Source organism: Cygnus olor, chromosome 9 (genome assembly GCF_009769625.2).
Source record: "Cygnus olor isolate bCygOlo1 chromosome 9, bCygOlo1.pri.v2, whole genome shotgun sequence".
Taxonomy (NCBI): domain Eukaryota; kingdom Metazoa; phylum Chordata; class Aves; order Anseriformes; family Anatidae; genus Cygnus; species Cygnus olor.
In genome coordinates this window covers 25,392,432-25,411,070 of record NC_049177.1, presented here as the reverse complement: position 1 = coordinate 25,411,070, position 18,639 = coordinate 25,392,432, and the positions used below count along the sequence as shown (strand labels likewise).

At 51.6% G+C, this 18,639-nt stretch overlaps 2 protein-coding genes across 3 annotated transcripts in view; one reads left to right on the top strand and one right to left on the bottom strand.

The window, feature by feature from the left end:
- Positions 1–13,738, top strand: part of KCNAB1 (potassium voltage-gated channel subfamily A member regulatory beta subunit 1) — a 44,534-nt gene extending 30,796 nt beyond the window's left edge. For both annotated transcript variants that reach the window (XM_040566653.1, XM_040566654.1), the window contains exons 4-14: positions 733–812; positions 1,373–1,417; positions 2,354–2,398; positions 2,862–2,905; positions 5,008–5,094; positions 9,019–9,104; positions 9,235–9,355; positions 9,817–9,911; positions 10,868–10,988; positions 11,478–11,566; positions 12,242–13,738. In XM_040566653.1, coding sequence (XP_040422587.1) covers positions 733–812; positions 1,373–1,417; positions 2,354–2,398; positions 2,862–2,905; positions 5,008–5,094; positions 9,019–9,104; positions 9,235–9,355; positions 9,817–9,911; positions 10,868–10,988; positions 11,478–11,566; positions 12,242–12,331 — 903 coding nt within the window. In that variant the 3' untranslated portion in view covers positions 12,332–13,738. The remainder of the gene's footprint in view (positions 1–732; positions 813–1,372; positions 1,418–2,353; positions 2,399–2,861; positions 2,906–5,007; positions 5,095–9,018; positions 9,105–9,234; positions 9,356–9,816; positions 9,912–10,867; positions 10,989–11,477; positions 11,567–12,241) is intronic.
- Positions 13,739–14,846: 1,108 nt separating this feature from the next.
- On the bottom strand, positions 14,847–18,566 carry SSR3 (signal sequence receptor subunit 3). Its single transcript, XM_040566655.1, has 5 exons — positions 18,365–18,566; positions 17,988–18,114; positions 17,171–17,269; positions 16,064–16,195; positions 14,847–15,390 (listed from the first exon to the last, which is right to left on the bottom strand). Exons 1-5 carry the CDS (start codon positions 18,501–18,503, stop codon positions 15,324–15,326), a joined length of 564 nt encoding a protein of 187 aa, XP_040422589.1. The 5' UTR covers positions 18,504–18,566; the 3' UTR covers positions 14,847–15,323.
- Between the last annotated feature and the right edge of the window lie 73 nt (positions 18,567–18,639).

Genomic DNA, 18,639 nt, shown 5'->3' with positions numbered 1-18,639 from the left:
CTTTCTCTCCAAAATAAGATGAAACAAACGGAAACGTGCTCGGGTCTCCTCCCCACCCCAGCCCACAGCAGATGGCTCTCAGCCTCTGCTCGTGCTCCTGCCCGCGTGCTGCAGAGCACGTGGACCTCGCTGCCTGCCAGGTACACTGGCAACGCTGTTCATAAAAAAAGGCAAACCTTCCAGCAGCCTGCCTTGTAGTACTGCAGCAGAAAATCCCAAAATAACTTCTGCAGCAGGGAAGAGGCCCAGGATTCTGATTTCAAACCTTTTTTTCTTTGTAAGCGACTTGACCTTTGCGGGTATTTCTGCTTGCCGCAGATCACTGGGCTGAGTTTATTCCTGTTTCTCAGTATTGCAGGCTGAAGCAAAAAGAGTTGTTTCAATGACAAATTTGGCTCACTTGCTCTCCTTGTTCAGAATTAGTCAATGCATGGAAAAAAGAAGACTTAAACGCATTTCTGCACTAAACCCCATACATCCGCAGAGCAATTTCTGCAGCCCTATTAAATTGTTGGCTGCTTTCCTGTTAGCAAGCACAGGACTTCCCTCTGGGAAGAGATTAATTCCTCCCAAGACGGATCCGAGGGAAGGATCCGAGGGACGAATCCTGTGCAGGATGGCGCGGTGGCACTGGTGCCTCTTCCTGCGCCAACGAGGAGCGAAACGTCCGGCGCAGGCGCTGCCAGGGCTGCGAGTGGTGCCCGCGCTCAGCCCCGTGTCTGCTCCCTGCAGGTGGCCGAGCAGCTGATGACCATCGCCTATGAGAGCGGCGTCAACCTCTTCGACACGGCCGAGGTGTACGCAGCGGGCAAGTGAGTCCCCGGCTTTGCTGCGGTGCGGGGCGCCGGGGGTCCCTTCCACAGGGCTCCGTCCAACTCCTTCCCTGTGCCTCCGGCCGTGGCTCTGCTTGGGAAATCCTATTTAAAAAATGTTATTTTTGGAGCACTCTTAAAAAATGACCCCGCACCCAGCTGAGATGTATGACTGGTGCTGCCATGAGCGCTCACTCTCGGCACAGGGAGGAAAGTGTCCCGAATAAATGACAGTTTGGTGCGTGCCTTAATGAGGATTAGCGGCCTGTGGCGGTGACCCTACTGCAACGCAGCTCCCTGAGGGAGGAGCAGTTCTAGCTGCAGAGAGCTAATAATGCTCCTGATGCCATTGCTGAACCAAACAAAAAGAAAAAAAGAATCCCCTCGTAACGTGCCTGACACTGGCCGATGAGTGCTGGGCGTGGGAGGTGGAGCGGGGTGCAGGGACGGGGCCCAGCGGCTCTGCTGGCGTTGGCACAGCACCACCGTGCTGGCCGGGGCGGTCGCAGAGCTCTGCCTCGCGCCTCTCCTCTCTGATGGGCTCTCTCTGTCTTGCGCAGGGCCGAGGTCATCCTGGGGAACATCCTCAAGAAGAAGGGCTGGAGGTACCGTACCGCCGCAGGGACCCTCGGGCACAGGGGAATGCGCCCGGTCCTTGCGCAGCCGGTGCTGTGCGGGGCTCGGGAGCGAGCGCTGCTGCCTGCAGGCAGCACCAGGGCTGCTCGGGGGGCAGCTCCGGAGCCAGGCCTTGTAACTGCGGAACAAAAACGCTCTGTGCTTTTTGGGAGCACACACTGACTCCACGAGGCTGCTGTGGTTGACCCGAAATGCAGGTTTGAGCAGGTCAGGACGCCTGCAGGTTGTCCAGAGACTGGTGCTGCCCTGACCATGGCACAGGACCACCTGTCTGTGCACAGCTGTTACCTTCCCCGGGTGTTTGTCCTCATTTCCATGCACGGTACGTCGAGACAGATGATGTGTGCATCGGGTCTGTGCGCACGTACAGAAGGCTGTGTATTAGGAATGCAAAGCTGTGATGGGCCTTCATCCTGGGCAGCCTGGTAGGAGATGATACCTCATGTAAATGAAGCGCATTAGCATACGTTGTGTCGTTTTAAGAGCATTTACATAATCTTTAAAGATTATGTGTGTCATAGCCAGCCTGCAACCGCGGAACAGCCCCAGCGGTGCTCTCCCAAAATCCGTGCCCCTGTTCCAGGGGTGATCGCTCGGTGTGAAGCATTCTGCGTCCTGCGGAAGAGGGAAGTCGCATCTAGCAAAGAAGCAGATAAATTGTGCTACACACCTACAATTATGCAGCAAAGTAGTTTGCAAATGATTGATATTTGATTTAATATCACATTGGGGTGTACAGATTAGTTCGGCTAATGCATCATTCCCGGGGTTTAATGCCTGAGGGAACACCCCACACTCAGGATCCGTGCCCCGTGCCCTCAGCAGATGGGCAGGAAGCTTTGCGGGCTGCTGCGTGGGTTTTCTGTGACGATTTTATTTAACAGTTTTTTCTTTTCTTCTCCTAGGCGGTCCAGCCTGGTCATCACAACAAAGCTGTACTGGGGTGGAAAGTAAGTTCCAGTGACTCGGGGTGGTGCTCGCCCCCGCAGGGCTGGGGCTGCTGCCCGCTCGCTGCGCTTGTGGCCGGGTTTTTGGGAGCTGGCGCCGGGCAGGCGGATTTGGGGGGGCTCGCCCCGGGCAGACCCCACTGTGACCCGCTGGGAGGTTCACCCCTAATGTTAGTTTGCAGACTAGTGTCTGGGTGGTTGTCATCAGAGATAATGCGCAAGTGATTAAATTGATCTTCCCCCCTTACACTGAAGTTCATTTCGCTGTTCGGCAGTGGAGGTACAGCACAGCTCCCTGCTTCCCACCGTAGGGCTAGGAAATGGGGATTTTTGGCACCCGTCCCACCTGGCTGCATTGCTGCTCCCCAGGCCAATGCTGTCACTTTGGGGGTGTTTCAAGCGTCGCTTCTCGCTGGTGGCTGGTGCATCGGACCCCTAACCATGTGTCCCCGCTTTGTCTTTGCAGGGCTGAAACGGAGAGAGGGCTCTCGCGGAAGCACATCATCGAAGGTGGGTGCTGGGCCGGGCGTTGTGCTGTCGGGACAGGTCCGGGTCACCCCAGCAGGCTCCCCACAGCTCCCCGCAGCCCCGCGACTCCATCCCGCGGTGCCCCCGCTCCATGCGGGGTGGGTGCGTGGCACGGCGTTGTACAGGCAGGGCACAAACAGAGCAGTGCCTGTAAAAGACACGCTTCTGTCGTGGGAAGGATGCGCAGCGTCAGCTGTGACCTTGTTACGGTGAGAGCGTGCCTCCCGGCAGGGCTCACGGCGGGGGCTGCTCCTGCCCCGTCCCACCTGACGGGGTGTGTGTGCAGGGCTGTGGGGCAATCGGCCCTCCCCAAAAAGCAGCCACCACTGCAGGGTCCCGCTGCCGTGTCCTCCTCGCTGCTGCGGGATAAATGCCCCCGGTACGACGGGTGTGTGCGGGGGAAGAGCCGCACAAAGCCGTGGGACGAGGCTCGCCGTGGTCTCACGGGGCACGAGGGAGCATCAGGCTGCACGCCTGTGCTTCACAGCGCCGCGGCACGGCTCGCAGCAGCCGCCTCTCGTTGCTGTCTGACCCACTTCTGTCTGCTGGCACCGAGCAGCGTGGGAAGCACTTGAGGCTCCCCTGGAGCTGTGCACGAGCTGCCAAAGCTCCCCGAGCCCAGCCGTGGCGTGCCTGGCTCAGCCGTGCCCAGTGTGCCGGGGTCAGGCCGAGCCCTCCCTGCTGCCCCTGCCCCCCGACTTGTGGGATAAACCCGCACTGCTTGCCGGGGCTGTTGCACGAGGCAGTGTTTGCTGCCAGAAACAGCTAGGAAAGGAAAATTCGGGCTCGTCCATGCTAGGTACCGTGGTGTCAGTCTCCAGACAGAAGGCATAGGGACAGCTCGGCCACGCTGCTATCTTATAAAATAGGTTATATGGAATATATTACTGGTATATTTGCTTTACCCGCCCTTACCTGGGATTTCAGTGCTGCCCACACCACAGCCTGGCTGTCGCTGTCCAGAGCGGGCGCTGTGGGATGAGCATGGATGGCCACAGCACACTCGGCGGGCGGAGCTGCAACAGGGAGCGCTTCGAGTGAGGAGCAACTGCCCTAGAAAACTTCCATCACTTCACACTTGCGGAGTTCAGCCGCGTTAGCGTGTGCCTTCCGTGTTAAGGTAGTGCTGGGGAAAGGTTCTAGCCCCGTTTTATTCAGTGCCCCTTTGAGTGAAGCCCCGTGGTGCAGTGTTCGGGCTGCTGGCCCTGCACCCGGGGTGCCTGGGGGAACCGCAGCCATTTCACGGGCAGTCCGAGCCCACCCGCTTCCCGTTCCTGGAGGAACTGCTTCGTGAAATGGCAGAAAAATCCTGGCAGCAGTTGGAATGGTTTCGCAGCAAAAGTAGCAAATAACGTTAAGGTCAGTGGTAGCTATTTTCTATAAATACACTTGGCAAAAACAGCCATTTTTTAATCTCAGAATTCAGCGAACGTTTTCAGACTGCTCTATTTTGGCTTGTTCTTCATGAACATTCATAAAAAAACATTTTGTTCCTGGGAAGATTCATAGAAAATAAGCGTTAGGAATTCTTTTTTATCTCTTGCACACACGCACATACCTACGTAGGCTCTGGATGCCGGCTCCCGTCAGCTGCTCGCAGAGAAGCCGAGGAAGCCCGGCAGGCAGGGAGGTGAAGGGGGCAGAGCGCGCCCCCAGCAAGGTTGTTAGCAAGCAATTAGGGTTTATTTATTGTTTTAAATGGGAGGTGACCCCCCTTGGGGTGTTAGATTAGCTCTGAAACAAAACCTGCACTCGGCCCCTGGTGGCTGCCCTTTGGCTCACCGCGGGCACTCGTGATGCAGGCGTCTTCCCATCCGAATCTCGGTGTAATTAAACAGAAGCACAAATTACCACGTTTAGTCCTAAATGGCTGAATAGATATGGGGCAACATTACACGATGCGGAGTATCCTTCTGATGCACCATATGGGTGTATATATTCATATACACAGATACACATATGTGCATCTAGATACAAACCATACACCTACAAGTGAGGGAGGCTGTCCCCAGCCCCACCACGGTGCCCCCCTCGTGCTCCTGCGCTGACCCCGGGGGTTCTTCTCTCTGCTCTGCCGTTTGCAGGATTAAAGGCTTCCCTCCAGAGGCTGCAGCTGGAGTACGTGGACGTGGTCTTCGCCAACCGGCCCGACAACAACACCCCCATGGAAGGTTAGTGGGAGCTTTAGCTGGAGGTTTTCGTGCGACTGATCCTGGCTTACAGGCTTATGCCTCTGATGGTAGGAAATGAAAAGCAAATCTTTATTAAATATTCAGGCGAGGCAGCTTAAATACAGAATACCTGCTTCATGGTATCCTGGAGTCCTATATATTTACACTTAAATGAAAGGAATTTGTATCTCTTAAATGGGAATTGAAATTTTCTTTAAATCCCAGTGGTGCCCTAAACATTGTTCATTCCTTAATTTCCTTTTCCCAATTGCTTCAGACAAAGCTGAAATGAATTTGTGTTTGCATTCAGCAGACCTCTGTGCCAAACGACACCTGTGCGCCCCTGCCCCACTGCAGCCAGCTCTGGGGAGGGCAGTGGGCCTGCACCATCCCTGTCCCCAGGCAGCCTGGATCCGCCTGCTCCTCACAATGTGAAAATGCCGGGTGTGATCCCAGGCGGCTCCTCTGATGCGTGGTGTGAAATGAGAACTTGTTGGGGGGGCATTGCCCAGGTTTCTGGGCAACTGGGGGGAACGGTCCTTGTTCAGTTCGGTGAGGGGGGCAGATATTTAGGAACGCATGAGAGCCACGGTGTCTGTTCCCTCTAATGTTTCTCGGCTGATAACTGCCCATCGTGTAAGTGGCCGTGTGCCCTGGTTAGCCAGGAGCCCTCACCGGTACGTTATGGGGTGAGTGCACGGTTTAATGGGGAGCAGTTCCCATTTCTCCTGCTCTCAGGTGGGAGCTGACGCAGCTGTGCACGCCGTGGCAGGGGGAGATCAGCTCCACAACCGCGTAACAAACAGGCGGAAGAAAGAGGTGCAGGCAGCAGGGCTGTCACAGCTGAGTACATGGCAAACACAGCGGGGGCCTGGCTGCCCCCCGGGCTCCAGGAGGCGCGAGCACCTCGGTGGCCCCGGGAGCGCTGCGTTACCCCGGCCCTGACCCCGTGCCAGCAGCCGTGGCTGCAGGAACATGCCTGGGACCCTAAAGGCAGCACAGACCTGCAGTGCATGGCGAGGTCAGGGCGCGTGGCGTGCCGTGTCTCGGGGGCAGGAGAACCTCTGAGCTCCGCCAGCTGTGGAGGCGCCGTCCATGCACGCGCAGCGCAGCCGAGCTCCGGCGCCCGCAGCTACGGGTACTGCTCGCGGTGCTGGAGCCTGGCAGCAGCGTGTGAACCGTGGGGCTTGGCGAGACTTGGAGCAGGGTGAGAAAAGGGACGTTTTTGTTATGAATGGTGCGGTGTTTATTCTTTCTATGTACTTCGTGCTTTTTTTATGGTTCACCTACTAAGCCACTTCCATCCCAGAGCATCTGTTGAGCCATCTGTCGGTTCGGCAATATCTGGCACGCGCAGCAAGTGTTAAGCTACCTTCGCAAGGCATAATCCCAGCTATGCTCGGTGTCCTTAAGTGGCCATGCTTTTCCCACGAGTAAATAGCTGCTTCCCAACTCCTGCAGCCCACCGTGTCCCATGTGTGCAGCGCTGCTGGACGAGCACCTGCAGGAAGGGCTGTGCAGGGCCCCAGCCGGGCAGTGAGCGCAGCGCCAGGGGCAGGATTAGGGACAGGGGCAGGGACAGGGACAGGGACGGGCAGCATCGACCCCGGAGCACGCCCGAGGAACCCGTTGCCTGCCGGAGGGGATGGATGGAAGCTGTCCGGATGAACCCCAGCTCACAGCACCGGGCGCTGCAGCTCGCTGGGGCTGCTGAGCACCAGAGAGGCGTCCTTTGGCTTGGTGACACTTGACTGAAGTCCAGACACGCTCAAACCCCTGGCGAAAGACCTGCTGCTTTTCTTTTCCCTCTCGTGATGAGTCTTGTCAGCTCTGGGCTTTAAAAAACTTCATTGGAAAAGCGTCCCCTTTCTGATAGAAGGAGATATCCACGGTCTGCTCAGATGGGCGCTTCTGTTCCTGACCCTTCACGCTTCGTTACTCCGGCTGCAGATGCGATCCCCTGGCCGTGACAGCAGATGCTTCTCTTCGCCCCGAGCGACACTTCCAGCCGAGCAGAGCCAGCGCTGGCTGGGGCAGGGGGGGCTCAGCCCACGGCCCCACAAATGCGCCGGGAGGGGACAGGAGCGGCTCCCGAGCTGACACTGCGCTGCTGGAGGCTGCCTGCCGGGGCTCGGAGCAGTCATTTTGAAAAAGCCTCTCCTTGAAGTGCTGTCATCTCTGCCATCCTGCGAGCAGATTGAGTGGTCCAGACGGATGCTGTTCACAAACTGTCCCAGAGGCGTACCCAAGGGTGAAGGATCTGGTAAACAAGAGTATAAATATACATATATTCTGAGCTGACTCCAGTTCTTCTTGAAAGGAGTAGAGGTGGGAGAAATGAAAACAACCGTGGACCAAAATGCGTAAGAGGCGTATGATAAAATGCTTATAAAATTCCTAAATGATCGTACAGCAAAAATAGAAAACCCAAAGCAGTGAGAAGTGGGTGCTACAGGGGGAGGAATTCCCCTACAGGATCACCCTACTGAAACCCTCCGGCATCACCCTACAGCTTCACACCACAGCCCTTTTTTTCTTTAAAAAAAAAAAAAAGAAAAAAAAAAAAAAAAGGAAAACAATATCTGGCATCTGAACTCTCCTCCTCCCTGGGGGAAGGAGCCCTCAAGCCGATGTTTCCGTCGGGAGCAGTTCTGCCTTCCCGACGCGAGGCCAGCTGCCCGTGCAGGAGGCACGCTGCGCTTTTAGAGCCCGCCGAGGGTTATAAATGGAGACTTCGTCATGTTTAGCTGCTTGTCGCTGCCTTCGGGAGAAATCTCACAATAACCTCCAGATTGGCAGTGTAAACTACCCTCTGCCAAGCTTTTTTTTTTTTTTTTTTTTCCCCATAAATAGGACGAGAATCCTCATGTATACAAGGCAGCTTATCTTGTTCTTGGTAGCGGTGCCCAGCACCACGCCCCAGGAGCCCCAGGCGTTACCTTTAGCTTTAACACCTAGACCCAGGGCAGGCTCCTTTGTGCAGCTGGGTGCTGAGCGGGGCTGAGCGACCTCACCTGGGTCAGGATTTCAGAGGCGAACTCCCCCCTTCTTGCAGCTTTCCGAGGACCAGCGCGCTGCAGTCTGGCAGCGCCCGCCGGGTGTGAGGTGCCTCGTGTGTAATGGCAATGGGGATTGTTTTCTTCTGCTTCCCAGCTCCCACTTACCTTGTTTCTGTCGGTTTGAACAACGCGCTGTTAGGGGCTCACATCACCTGTAAGGTTAAATATTTTTCCGTGCCGTTTTTCAAATGCTGTCCTGTCGCTGGGAGGATCCCATTCCCAGACAAGAACCCACCCAGCCTCTTCTGTCTGAGGGCTGCCTTGGCATAAGGAAAGGAAGCAGAGGAGCTGCAAGATTTCCTCTTGTGACAAGGGTGGAAAATGAACAGGGAACGAAGGGAGGCCCCGTCCCTGCACCGCGGGCACCTCTGGATGAGCGCGCCCCTGGTGCCTGGTGCGGGGCTGGGGCCGGGGCTGGAGCAGCACTTCCAATTTAATTTTCGACTGTGCTGCCCTCTTGTGTTAAATTTTGGAGGGGATATTATTATGGGATAATATTAGACAATAGCCAGTTGGTAAAAGTTTTTAAGCAACTGGACTTTTTACATTTACGCTGTTAATGCTTCTTCCTCCTTGCTCGAGCAGGAGAGCTTGGCAAAAGCAGCGCGTTGTGTGAAGCCCCGTTATGAGTCGAGCCGTGGAGCTGTTACCTGGCTTGTTGCCCGCTGGCCACGTAGCCAAGCTGCCCGGGCTGCTGCGGCTCCTGCGGCTCACAGGGGCTCTGGCCGGAGCATCCCTGGCTCTGGGAGCAGTGCTGGCAGCTCGCTGGGCTCTTACTGGTGGCTTTGGGTGAGTTTGGTGCTGATAAATCTGGCTCTGCAGAGTTCTCTTACTTTTTTTTTTTCTTTTTTTTTTTTTCCTGCAGAAATCGTCCGAGCAATGACACACGTAATAAACCAGGGCATGGCGATGTACTGGGGGACGTCACGCTGGAGCGCCATGGAGATCATGGTAAGGAAAAGTCCCTTCTTCTGGCACCCCCGTGCTCAAGGAGACCAGTCTGTGGGTGGCTTGTCCGGTTATGTCCTGTGAGAGCCTCTCGGCGAGTGCAGTGGTTTTTGGCTTGGTTTCTCTCCTCCAGGAAGCCTACTCCGTGGCCAGGCAGTTTAACATGATACCGCCCGTGTGCGAGCAAGCTGAGTACCACCTTTTCCAACGAGAGAAAGTGGAGGTTCAGCTGCCGGAATTGTACCACAAAATCGGTAAAGTCTGAGGCCGTGCATTTTATCTATTTCATTTTCAGAGAGAAATAAAGAATGGTCAGACCAGAGGCTCCCGAGGGGAGCAGTGCCCTTCCCTGCACGCCCCTGCTGCGGGTGGAAAGCGAGAGCCAAGTGCCTCGCTAATGGCCTAAAGGAAACCTGGCTTAGTGCCTCTGGTAGAAGCGGGTGTTAATTGGAGTGGCTGCTTCTGCCCGCTGAGACCCCGCGGTCCGTGCAGGTGTCACAGTAAGGCTTTGGATGAGCACCAAGGGCACCCCTTGAAAATACAGAAAAAGCAAACCCCGTCTGCCAGGAAGATGCTCTCGACACTCTTAAAGGGACTGAAGAGCACTGGCAGCTGCCATACAAATAAGCAGGAGTTGTTTGCTCTGTGCTGAAAGTGCAGTTTGTGACCCAGCTCTGCTTTCCCCAGTGCCCTAAAACCTCTGCCCTCTCCGCAGGGGTGGGCGCGATGACGTGGTCTCCCCTGGCCTGCGGGATCATCTCAGGGAAATACGGCAACGGGGTCCCCGAAAGCTCCAGGGCGGCTCTAAAGGTATTTTTTCACATGCTCCAGAAGAGCGGATGTGCTGCTGTGGTGAGGGCTGGCAGATGCCAAGGAAAGGCAGCCCCGTGGCTGGAGGCTGCCCTGCACGGACGGGCTCGGTTCCTCTGGCCCCTGGGCTGGCAGCGGGTCGGGGCTGGCCGTGGGTTCAGCTCCTGCTCTTGGGCACTGGGGTGCTCTTGGCCAGCGCTCACAGCTTCCGTAAGCTGTGCCGCTCCTGTATCACATCTGCCTTAGGTGGCTGACTTTATTCTCAGGGCTGGAGAACACCTACTTGAAAATCCCAGTACATCAGCTGAAAGGAAAGGCGCAGTGTGCACTGACCTGCTAACAAGCATCACGAATTTCAAACGTGGCATTTCATTGCATTTGTGATTTTTTTTTTTCAAAACAAAGTACACCTTTCAAAACAAAATATGTAATATTTTCTGCAAACTAGCTGAGAAGGCATCATTTCCCAGAGGGATCTGAATTGAATCAGTGAATCAGAATTGAATTTCAAGTCTGGAGCTGGGAGAACCGAAATCTCAGCCTCTTCTAATTAATTTTCTAATCTCGAACATTAGCAGTAAGCCTTGAACAAGATCACATGTTCTCTCACTTGTTTGCTAGGAGGAAGTGGGGTGTCAAAAATCTTCTGCAGTTGACCAATATTTCACCTTTTTCCAATTGCAATTGGCTCCAGCGGCCCAAAAATAAAGCTGCGGGGGTCCCGATTCCAGGCTGAGCCCCTCAGTGGCACACAGCCCGAGCAGTACGGACGTGGGCTGCTAAAGGTGACGTCCTGCCCCCTGCCACAACTGCTTCAGGTAGCAGAGCACCACGTTGTTCATCCCCCGGTTACCTCCCGGGTTGGACATGATTTTTAGAGGTGCTGATAATTGCCCTTACCTTTCCACTTTGGTCGATTAAAACAGACACCTGACTGCAATGTGATTTACTTCCAGTGCTACCAGTGGCTGAAAGAAAAAATCGTAAGTGAAGAGGGAAGAAAGCAGCAAACGAAGCTGAAGGACCTCTCGCCTATTGCGGAGCGTCTGGGCTGCACACTACCTCAGCTGGCAGTCGGTAAGCAGTAGCGCAGGGGCTGTGGTGGCGCCGTGCCTTTCCCCCCTTTTGTCAGAAAAAAGGGTCCAGGTGAGAAGATGTTAGGGGCACGCCTTCCTTGGATCGGGTAGTCCTGAATTCCTCAGCTGACAGAATTGTGTAGCTGACTGAGGAACCGGGCCGGGAGAAGAGCAGTCCGTAAGGCGGTGACTGGTGCGGACGCGGTAGGTCAGGCATCCCCAGCTCTCGTTCCGTGGGAAGAGGAAGAACAGCCCGATGGAACGAAAGACAGCACTTTTAAAAATGGAAAAAGGAAGTATCGACACGATGCGTGACTATCCTGTTTAATTGGATTAGGAATGACTCAGAGGGGACCTGGGAAGTGACAGCTTCCAAAAATACTGTTGTTATTTGTCAAATAGAGACAGAAGTTCTGGCAATTACTGGGATCAGCAGTAATGCAGTGCAGTGAACCCTTTGTTCCTAACCATCCTGTGACTTTGTTCCCAGCGTGGTGTCTGAGAAACGAGGGGGTGAGCTCTGTTCTTCTAGGATCTTCCAACCCGGAGCAGCTGATAGAGAACCTGGGAGCCATACAGGCAAGTGCTCGCGGCGGCCGCGTGGCAGCTCCTGCCTGACTCCTGCGTTACTTCAAGGCAACGTTGGCATACCTTGAGACTAGTGCCCTTGTTTTCTTAAGAGTTTTACTACTGTGTGTTTTGTTTCAGGCCTCTTACGGTGCTAGTTATATACATTAATTAGGCAAACCTACCGCACTTCACCACGACTGACACCCCTGTGCAGCGGCTGTGTCCGTGTTCAGCAACAGGAGGGGGATGTCAGCAGGGTCAGTGGGTTGTTCCGCTACTCGCCTCAAGGCTTAATTGAAATAAGCAAGTGGTCTGATATATTCTACCCTAAGTCTTCAGCACTAGGCCTGAGACAAGCACCGGGCCCGTAAGGGCCTTAACTAGCCTCTGTTGCTGTTCACAGATAAGAGCTTCCTCTGGTGTTCCTGCCACCTCCGCTGCAGTCGAGCAGCATTGTGCACACAGTTTAGGACAAGCATTTCTGCGGTTGTCTCACAGCATAAAGTTGCTTTACCTTTTTCCCTTAGAGGAAAACTGTTATTAGATAAATGTTCAAATACGTCTCTCACACACACACAGCCCCAGAGGAGACGTTCTTTGATGAAATCTAGATTTAATTTTGGAAAAAGCTGTGACTGTCTTTAATAGAAGCTTGACTAAACCTTGGCTTTCTTCTACCCCTAGGTTCTTCCAAAGATGACGTCACATATTGTAAATGAAATAGATAATATTCTGGGAAATAAGCCCTACAGCAAGAAGGACTACAGATCATAATGCAATGCATGAATTACCTGGACTGCATGGTTTAATAAGTGCTCTGTACAGAAGTACAGTCCTGAGTTAATATCCGGTCATTAGAATCAGTCAGCAGCTTGCTGCTCCGTGTCTACTGTTACTGGATCCTTCGAGACGTGTGCTGTTGCTACCAATCTGCAGTGAAGTTTAAAAGCACAGCTGATCTCCTTCACAAGCAAGAACTATCTTGTATTTTCTTACCTTCGACGGAATTCATTCATTTTTACTTTCCTCTTAGCACCTCATGCTTGTGCTGTGAAAAACACATGTAAAGCAAAAAATAATTTATAACCTTCAGGTACTTGGTAATTAAAGAAGGATGTACAGATATATTTTTTCAATGAAGAAAAGCCAGATACAACTTAGGTTTTAATAAAATCACATTCGGGAATTCTCAACTATAAAGTTTCTTCAGTTAGGTTAACAGATAGAATGGGCAAGTTCAGATTTTCCATTTGCTTTTTTTTAACGCTGAATACATGCTTTAGATTTTGTTTGTAATGGAAAAATGAACTTAAGTCAGAGAATTAGTTATACATTCTATTGCTCGACTGCTAACTAGACAATTATTTCAGCCATGGGGTGCTCTTAAGACATTACGTCAAGTAGAAGCCAGAAGAGCACAGTTTAAAAACCCCCAGATGCATGTCAGGTTAAGACAAACAACTCCTGTTTGCAAAATTTTAATTCTATATAAACTTTAAACCAAGAAATCCATGGTAAAATAGTTTTTTGCATTTTCTAGAAACCTGCCTCTACTTTTGCCTGCTTGTAGACATAGCTATTGCAAATTTCAATATTCATGAGCTTTTGAGGATACAGACACTTATAGATATATGTAGTGCATAGCTGCTGAAAACTACCAGAAACAATCAGGTGTGCATTTTGGTGGAAGGCTACATTTGCTTTAACTTGTTCTGGAATCGGGCATAAGTAAATGCATTGTATTTTTAAGACACAGGTAGTTCTTTTGTGAGCATTTCATCCTTTACAGCAGTTGATAGTAAACATTTCGCTATTAATTTGCCCACCTTCAGAACCATGCCATATTTTACCATTAGTTTGCTTTGTCAAGCGCGCCTATGATTTTGGTTAGTCCTTCACACTGGTACTGAAACATACTTTAGGGACATAATTCCTAGAGGTACAGCTATGTACAGTATTCGTAGGACCCTTCTATGCTATTCCTCTTAACTTCAGGATATCTGCGACGCGTGTGGCGCTCACGGGGGGGGGCCACGTGAACAGATATGAATACTTGACTTGTTCTCTCCTGTATTTAATCCAATAAGCTGTGGTATGTGTAAATGACCTTAGCTGCTGTATATCAAGAAATGCAGTCTGACTTTGACTTCTGCTTGGACCCAATAAAAGCATTTTGTGCAACTGATTCTATACTTGGAGCTCTGTTACCAATGGTGACACCGGTTATGATAAAGCGGTGGCTTGCGTTGAAAACAGCCGTGAATCATTCTGCAGCGAAGTCAGCCCACTACAGCAGGCATCGGTCCTACGTAACGCTTTGGCCTGAAACCAACCCCATGAGACCATCCTTGTGGCAGCTCCCTGAAGCCCCACTGCATTTCAGCGACCGGCCTCCCATGTCCGACACAGGCTGGTGGGGCACAGCGAGCGGCGGCGGCTGCTGAGCACCCGGCACCTCCCGTACCAAGGTCTGTCACTGCTCGGGGCCCCCTCCCCAGGCCTGCCAGGAGTAACTGTCACCTTCCTTCTGAAAATTAAATGGGTAAGTGGTCTGAACTCTGCTTCGTGGGCACTAGCCCTAGGATCAGCGCTGCAAGTCAGACCAGGAAACTACCAAAGCTGAAAAGTTACCTGACTACGTAGAAAAAAGAACTGTTTCCATTTCCTATGCAGAAATTACAAGCCGCATACGCTATCTGGCTTGCCTTGCAGTTATCTCCTGAACTTCAGCATCTCCTTTAATGAATTTTACATGCGGATGAATCTTATTGAAGCACGAAGATCAGCAAAGTAATTTTTAGGTTAAATCTGATTATAAGCTTTCTCTTCCTTCCTACAGATTGAAGTTTGTAACAGCAGTATCTATGACTTCTACAATAAATACAGCTCCATTAATAGTAGCAGTGTTTAGCATTTTAAGTAACAGCTGCCTCACTGATAGCATGGAAAAAAAAAAAGGATTGCCTGATAAACCCGTTACGAAAAGCCAGCTGAAGCATTTTAGTTAAGTCACGCTAGGAAAAGCTGCAGGTTTTTTGATTTATAACTTCAGAAATGAATGGGGGAAAAAAGATTCAAACAAATTCAAGAATGTTTTCTTAGGAGATGCTGTTCAGATTCTGTACTGACTCAAAGTTACTTAAAAATGAAGAGTATTTCCCCTGAAAACAATAAACATGTTGACTTGTAGAAGCCTCTTCTCTAATGGAAGCAGAGTTGACAAGCCTATGCACGTTGCTTACCCACAGAAATACCCACTCTCAGAAACTGACAAAGGAAATACAGGAAATTAAATGACAAAAAGCCTCCTTTTTATTAAAACTTTGCAAGTTACAATAATAATGGATTGTCACTTTTCACAACCATGGAGTTTGGCTCTTACAATAGCCACCGAATTTACAGGCAAGTTCTGTTACAGGGTTCGACTACAGCTGTTCTACAGCTGTGCTGCTGTGCAGCACCCTTATGGTCTGCTTGTGTTGTTTACTGGTCTGCAGAATCATCACACCCGTGAAGTGCTTCAGGAAGGCTGTCTGATGACGGCTCACATGCCACCTCCTTTCAATGCTAAGTAAAAAAATTTGATTCATTTATTGAATAACACCACGCAAAGATACCAAATGTATAATTCACTAATTTTCTGTTGAAACCCTCCCCCCAGACCCTCAGGCAGTCACATTATAAAAACATGTATTCCTATTCCTCCCTTAAGCTTTTGTGTGGAAGTTGAACGCTGCCACAAGAATGAGCTGTGGGGTTTTTTTGTCTACTTGGATCCTGTAGATAGCAGGGCGATCAGTCCAGATGAAGCACTTATAGAAAGGATATAGTTTCTGTAGGAAGAAGGTTAAGGATGTACACATGTAAAGATACCACTGCTTTTTTTTTTTTTAAACAGAACATTTAGTAGAAGTTGTATGAAAAAGAACAAATTGAAGCAGTCTTCCTCTGTAGACTTAAAATAGGACTGCAACACTGGAACTAGCAATACAGCTTACCATCAAGGCTATCAGCAAGTCATCAAATACTTCAGAATGAAGGCACTCCTTCTAAAGTTTAAAGTAACCTGTTCTCTTAGAAGTGTTTCTAGCAGTATTTAAGTAACAAAAAAAACCTTGTAAATTGACTGAAACTAAACAGTTCTGTAATGTAGCAGCACACGGCAATTAACACCGATACAGTGTTTTTACAAGAACGTGAGCTGCCTCCTTACTGCATAATTACAATATTGAAATGGCAAAGCCGTAAGAATTTTTGTAGATTGCCCAAGTAATATCTTTAAAACACCTAGTGACAGACGATAAACATTTATGTGATTTTGGATGTGTTTTTTTTTTTCTTTTTGCATTCTCTCTTTTTACATGCAAGTGTTTCTAAGTTGAGGTACTAAAAATGAACCGCACCCATCAGCGGGGCCCACCTGCAACCCAGCTGATAAATACAGTTACCAATGACAACAAACAGGAACAGGGCTTCGGTTGTTCCAGGCGTGGCAATAAAGGATACACGGTGGGGTTGAAGTTCTTCAGCACAAAAAACGAAGCGATGATGACCAAGACCAGGAAGAGGGTGTTGTTGTAGAAGATGGAAAAGGTTGTTGCTTCGTAATCTGCAACTTCATTTTTCTTCCACAGAATTCTACGAACAGGTAAAGACATCATTTCACACGCTGAAATCAAGGCATAGCCCAGCACACCCACCATTTGAAGAGACCGACACCCAGAGGTGTAACAGACCACATCGTGCAGCTCTTGTCACAGCCAGCTTCTAAAAGACAGCACGGCAGAAACTACCGGTCAGCTCATCGGTTACAGACAAAACCCTGCGTATTCTCTGCACTTGCCTATTTACTTACGATTTGTCTTCTCTCCATGCGCATCAAACCCGGCCCTATATAAATAGCAGCGCTCGCAGGTTCGTGTCTGTTAGATACTAACAGCACGCTGGGCTGTAAGGGAAGGTGTGGCTTTTTTGCTCCAAGGAGAAGATAGTTCTCCTCCTTATGTCTTACACAGCCCTGACCGGCACCTACGCTAACACGGGGCGCTGTCTGACACTCAGCGGGCACAGCCCGGGTACTCGTCAGAGCTATTACAGGGGAAATCTGCACACTTGCTTTCCCAGGCACAACCGCTGGGGGTGCCAAGGGCAACCACCGATGAGCAGCACAGCGCAGCAGCAGAAGGAAACGCGCTCCCGCAGGAACTTGCAGTCCACTACGCCACGTATGTCGCATGCGCCCTACCCTTCAGCCTCCCTTCAGGCAGTTACCAGCGGGCCCGTACTAAAAGGTGTTTTGCTTTGCACCTCAGGGACTGGGAGGCTGCCTTATAGGACCTTACTGATAACAGCTTTGATGTTTAAGACCGTTCACTGATCATTCGAAAGGATTTATAGCTGAACAAAAAGCTGACAAAATAGCTTTTACTTATCAGGGAAAAAAAAAAAAAGTTTTCTACTTACCATAAAAAAAGGAAACAATTTAACTTACCAGAAGAAAAAGTTTCTAGTTACAGAGAAAAACAACAGCCAAGCAACAGTGTCTAATATCCTACCCGGAGCTTTAAAGATGCCAGGCATTATTAAAACAAGAGAAAGGCAGCAAGAGGTTACCTTTCATCCTTCTCCTTACGGGACATCTTCCTGTTGTCTGCCTCAGAAAGCTTACGAGTGACTTCTTTGGAAACAGCGTCTTCTCTTTTCTGTGCCACCCTGTAAGAAACACCATTTTTGTTGAAGTTGCAAAATGAAAAAAAAATGCGACTACAGGAAGTGGCATTTTACAGGGAAGATTAAAAGTCAGCCAAGATACCGAACAGCTTTGCCAGGCTAAAGGAACAATAAGCAGTAATTAAATTAGGAGCAGTGCTTGTCAAATGGGGTTTGTGGCAATACCCACTGAGACCAAGGGCAGTTCTGCTGTTTCATTGTGCTGCTGGCTGACAAGGCTGGTCTATTCCGTAACTACACCGGAGGTAACAGAAACCAATTAGGATTTACGGGTACCAAAGAAGCCTGGCAAGTACACGATCCATGTGCCTTTCTCCCCCACGCTGAAGTTAACAGCCTCGCGGTAACAGGCAACAGCTTTAGGAAAAGCGTGAGTGGACATTTTGGTGTCACACCTTAAACTCCCATCAAGGACTTCCAACGGAAAAGCAGTCAAGAAGCGAAGGTCACGGTTAAACGCTGCAGTTGTAACTTTTCCCCCTCACACCGTCACAGCTTAAGATCTGTATCGGTGTAAGTTAATGCAATTCAGCAGCTAATGCAATGAATTGTGAAGGCAGCAAAAAGCAAGACAAAGTGCTGGATATCTTTCCGCTTCTACATAAAATAACTCCTCAGAGTAACGTTTCATGTTCTTACTCATAAAAACAACGCAAACGTATTTCGCGACGAATGAACTGATAAGAGCCGCTGCGCTTACTTGTGCTTGAGCACAAACTTGACGTTCTTGTAGGCGAAGGCCACGAGGTAGGTGCTGATGAGGGTCATCACGCTGTACAGCACGGCGGACTGGACGAGATCCATGTGCCATATCCTCCAGTAAAGCCCTTCAGAAACGAACGACGGGCACCATTAGCGCGTTATCGCCCCGCGCGGAGCCCCCGGCACCCCTCCGCCCCCCCCCCTCCGCCCCCAGCCCGGCCCGGGGCCGCCACGTCGGCAGCCGGGGGGGGGGGGGTGAGGACGGAGCCGGGCCGCGGGCAGGGCCCTGGGGGGGGGGGGGGGGGGCGCCGCTCCCCGGGCCCAGCTCGGCTCGGCCCAGTCCCGGTGCCGGTGCCCGCCCCCCGCGCCGCTCACAGATGGGGATGGCGGAGACGATGAAGGCGTTGCCGAAGAAGAGCGCGGAGGACTTAGCCGAGAGGTTGCGGCTGAAGTCCTGCAGCAGCAGGTCCTCCTCCGACTGCTGCCGCCCGCCGGGGCCGCCCCTGGGCGCCATGGCTGCCTCACCACACGGAGCGGCGCGGCGCGGCGGGGCGGGGAGGGGCGGGACCCGTCGCTTCCGGGACCCGCCGAGGGGACTTCCGGCGGCGGAGGGGGCTGACCGGGGCCGACCGGGGCCGGGCCCATGCGGC

Excerpts from the sequence above, each read along its gene's own strand:
- SSR3 (XM_040566655.1), bottom strand. The coding sequence starts at position 18,503 with ATGGCGCCCAGGGGCGGCCCCGGCGGGCGGCAGCAGTCGGAGGAGGAC. Across the intron at positions 18,115-18,364 it reads CGTCTCCGCCATCCCCATCT|GGCTTTACTGGAGGATATGG; the intron begins GTGAGCGGCGCG and ends TCGTTTCTGAAG. Across the intron at positions 15,391-16,063 it reads AAGAACTTCAACCCCACCGT|AAACTATATCCTTTCTATAA; the intron begins GTATCCTTTATT and ends TTCTTCCTACAG.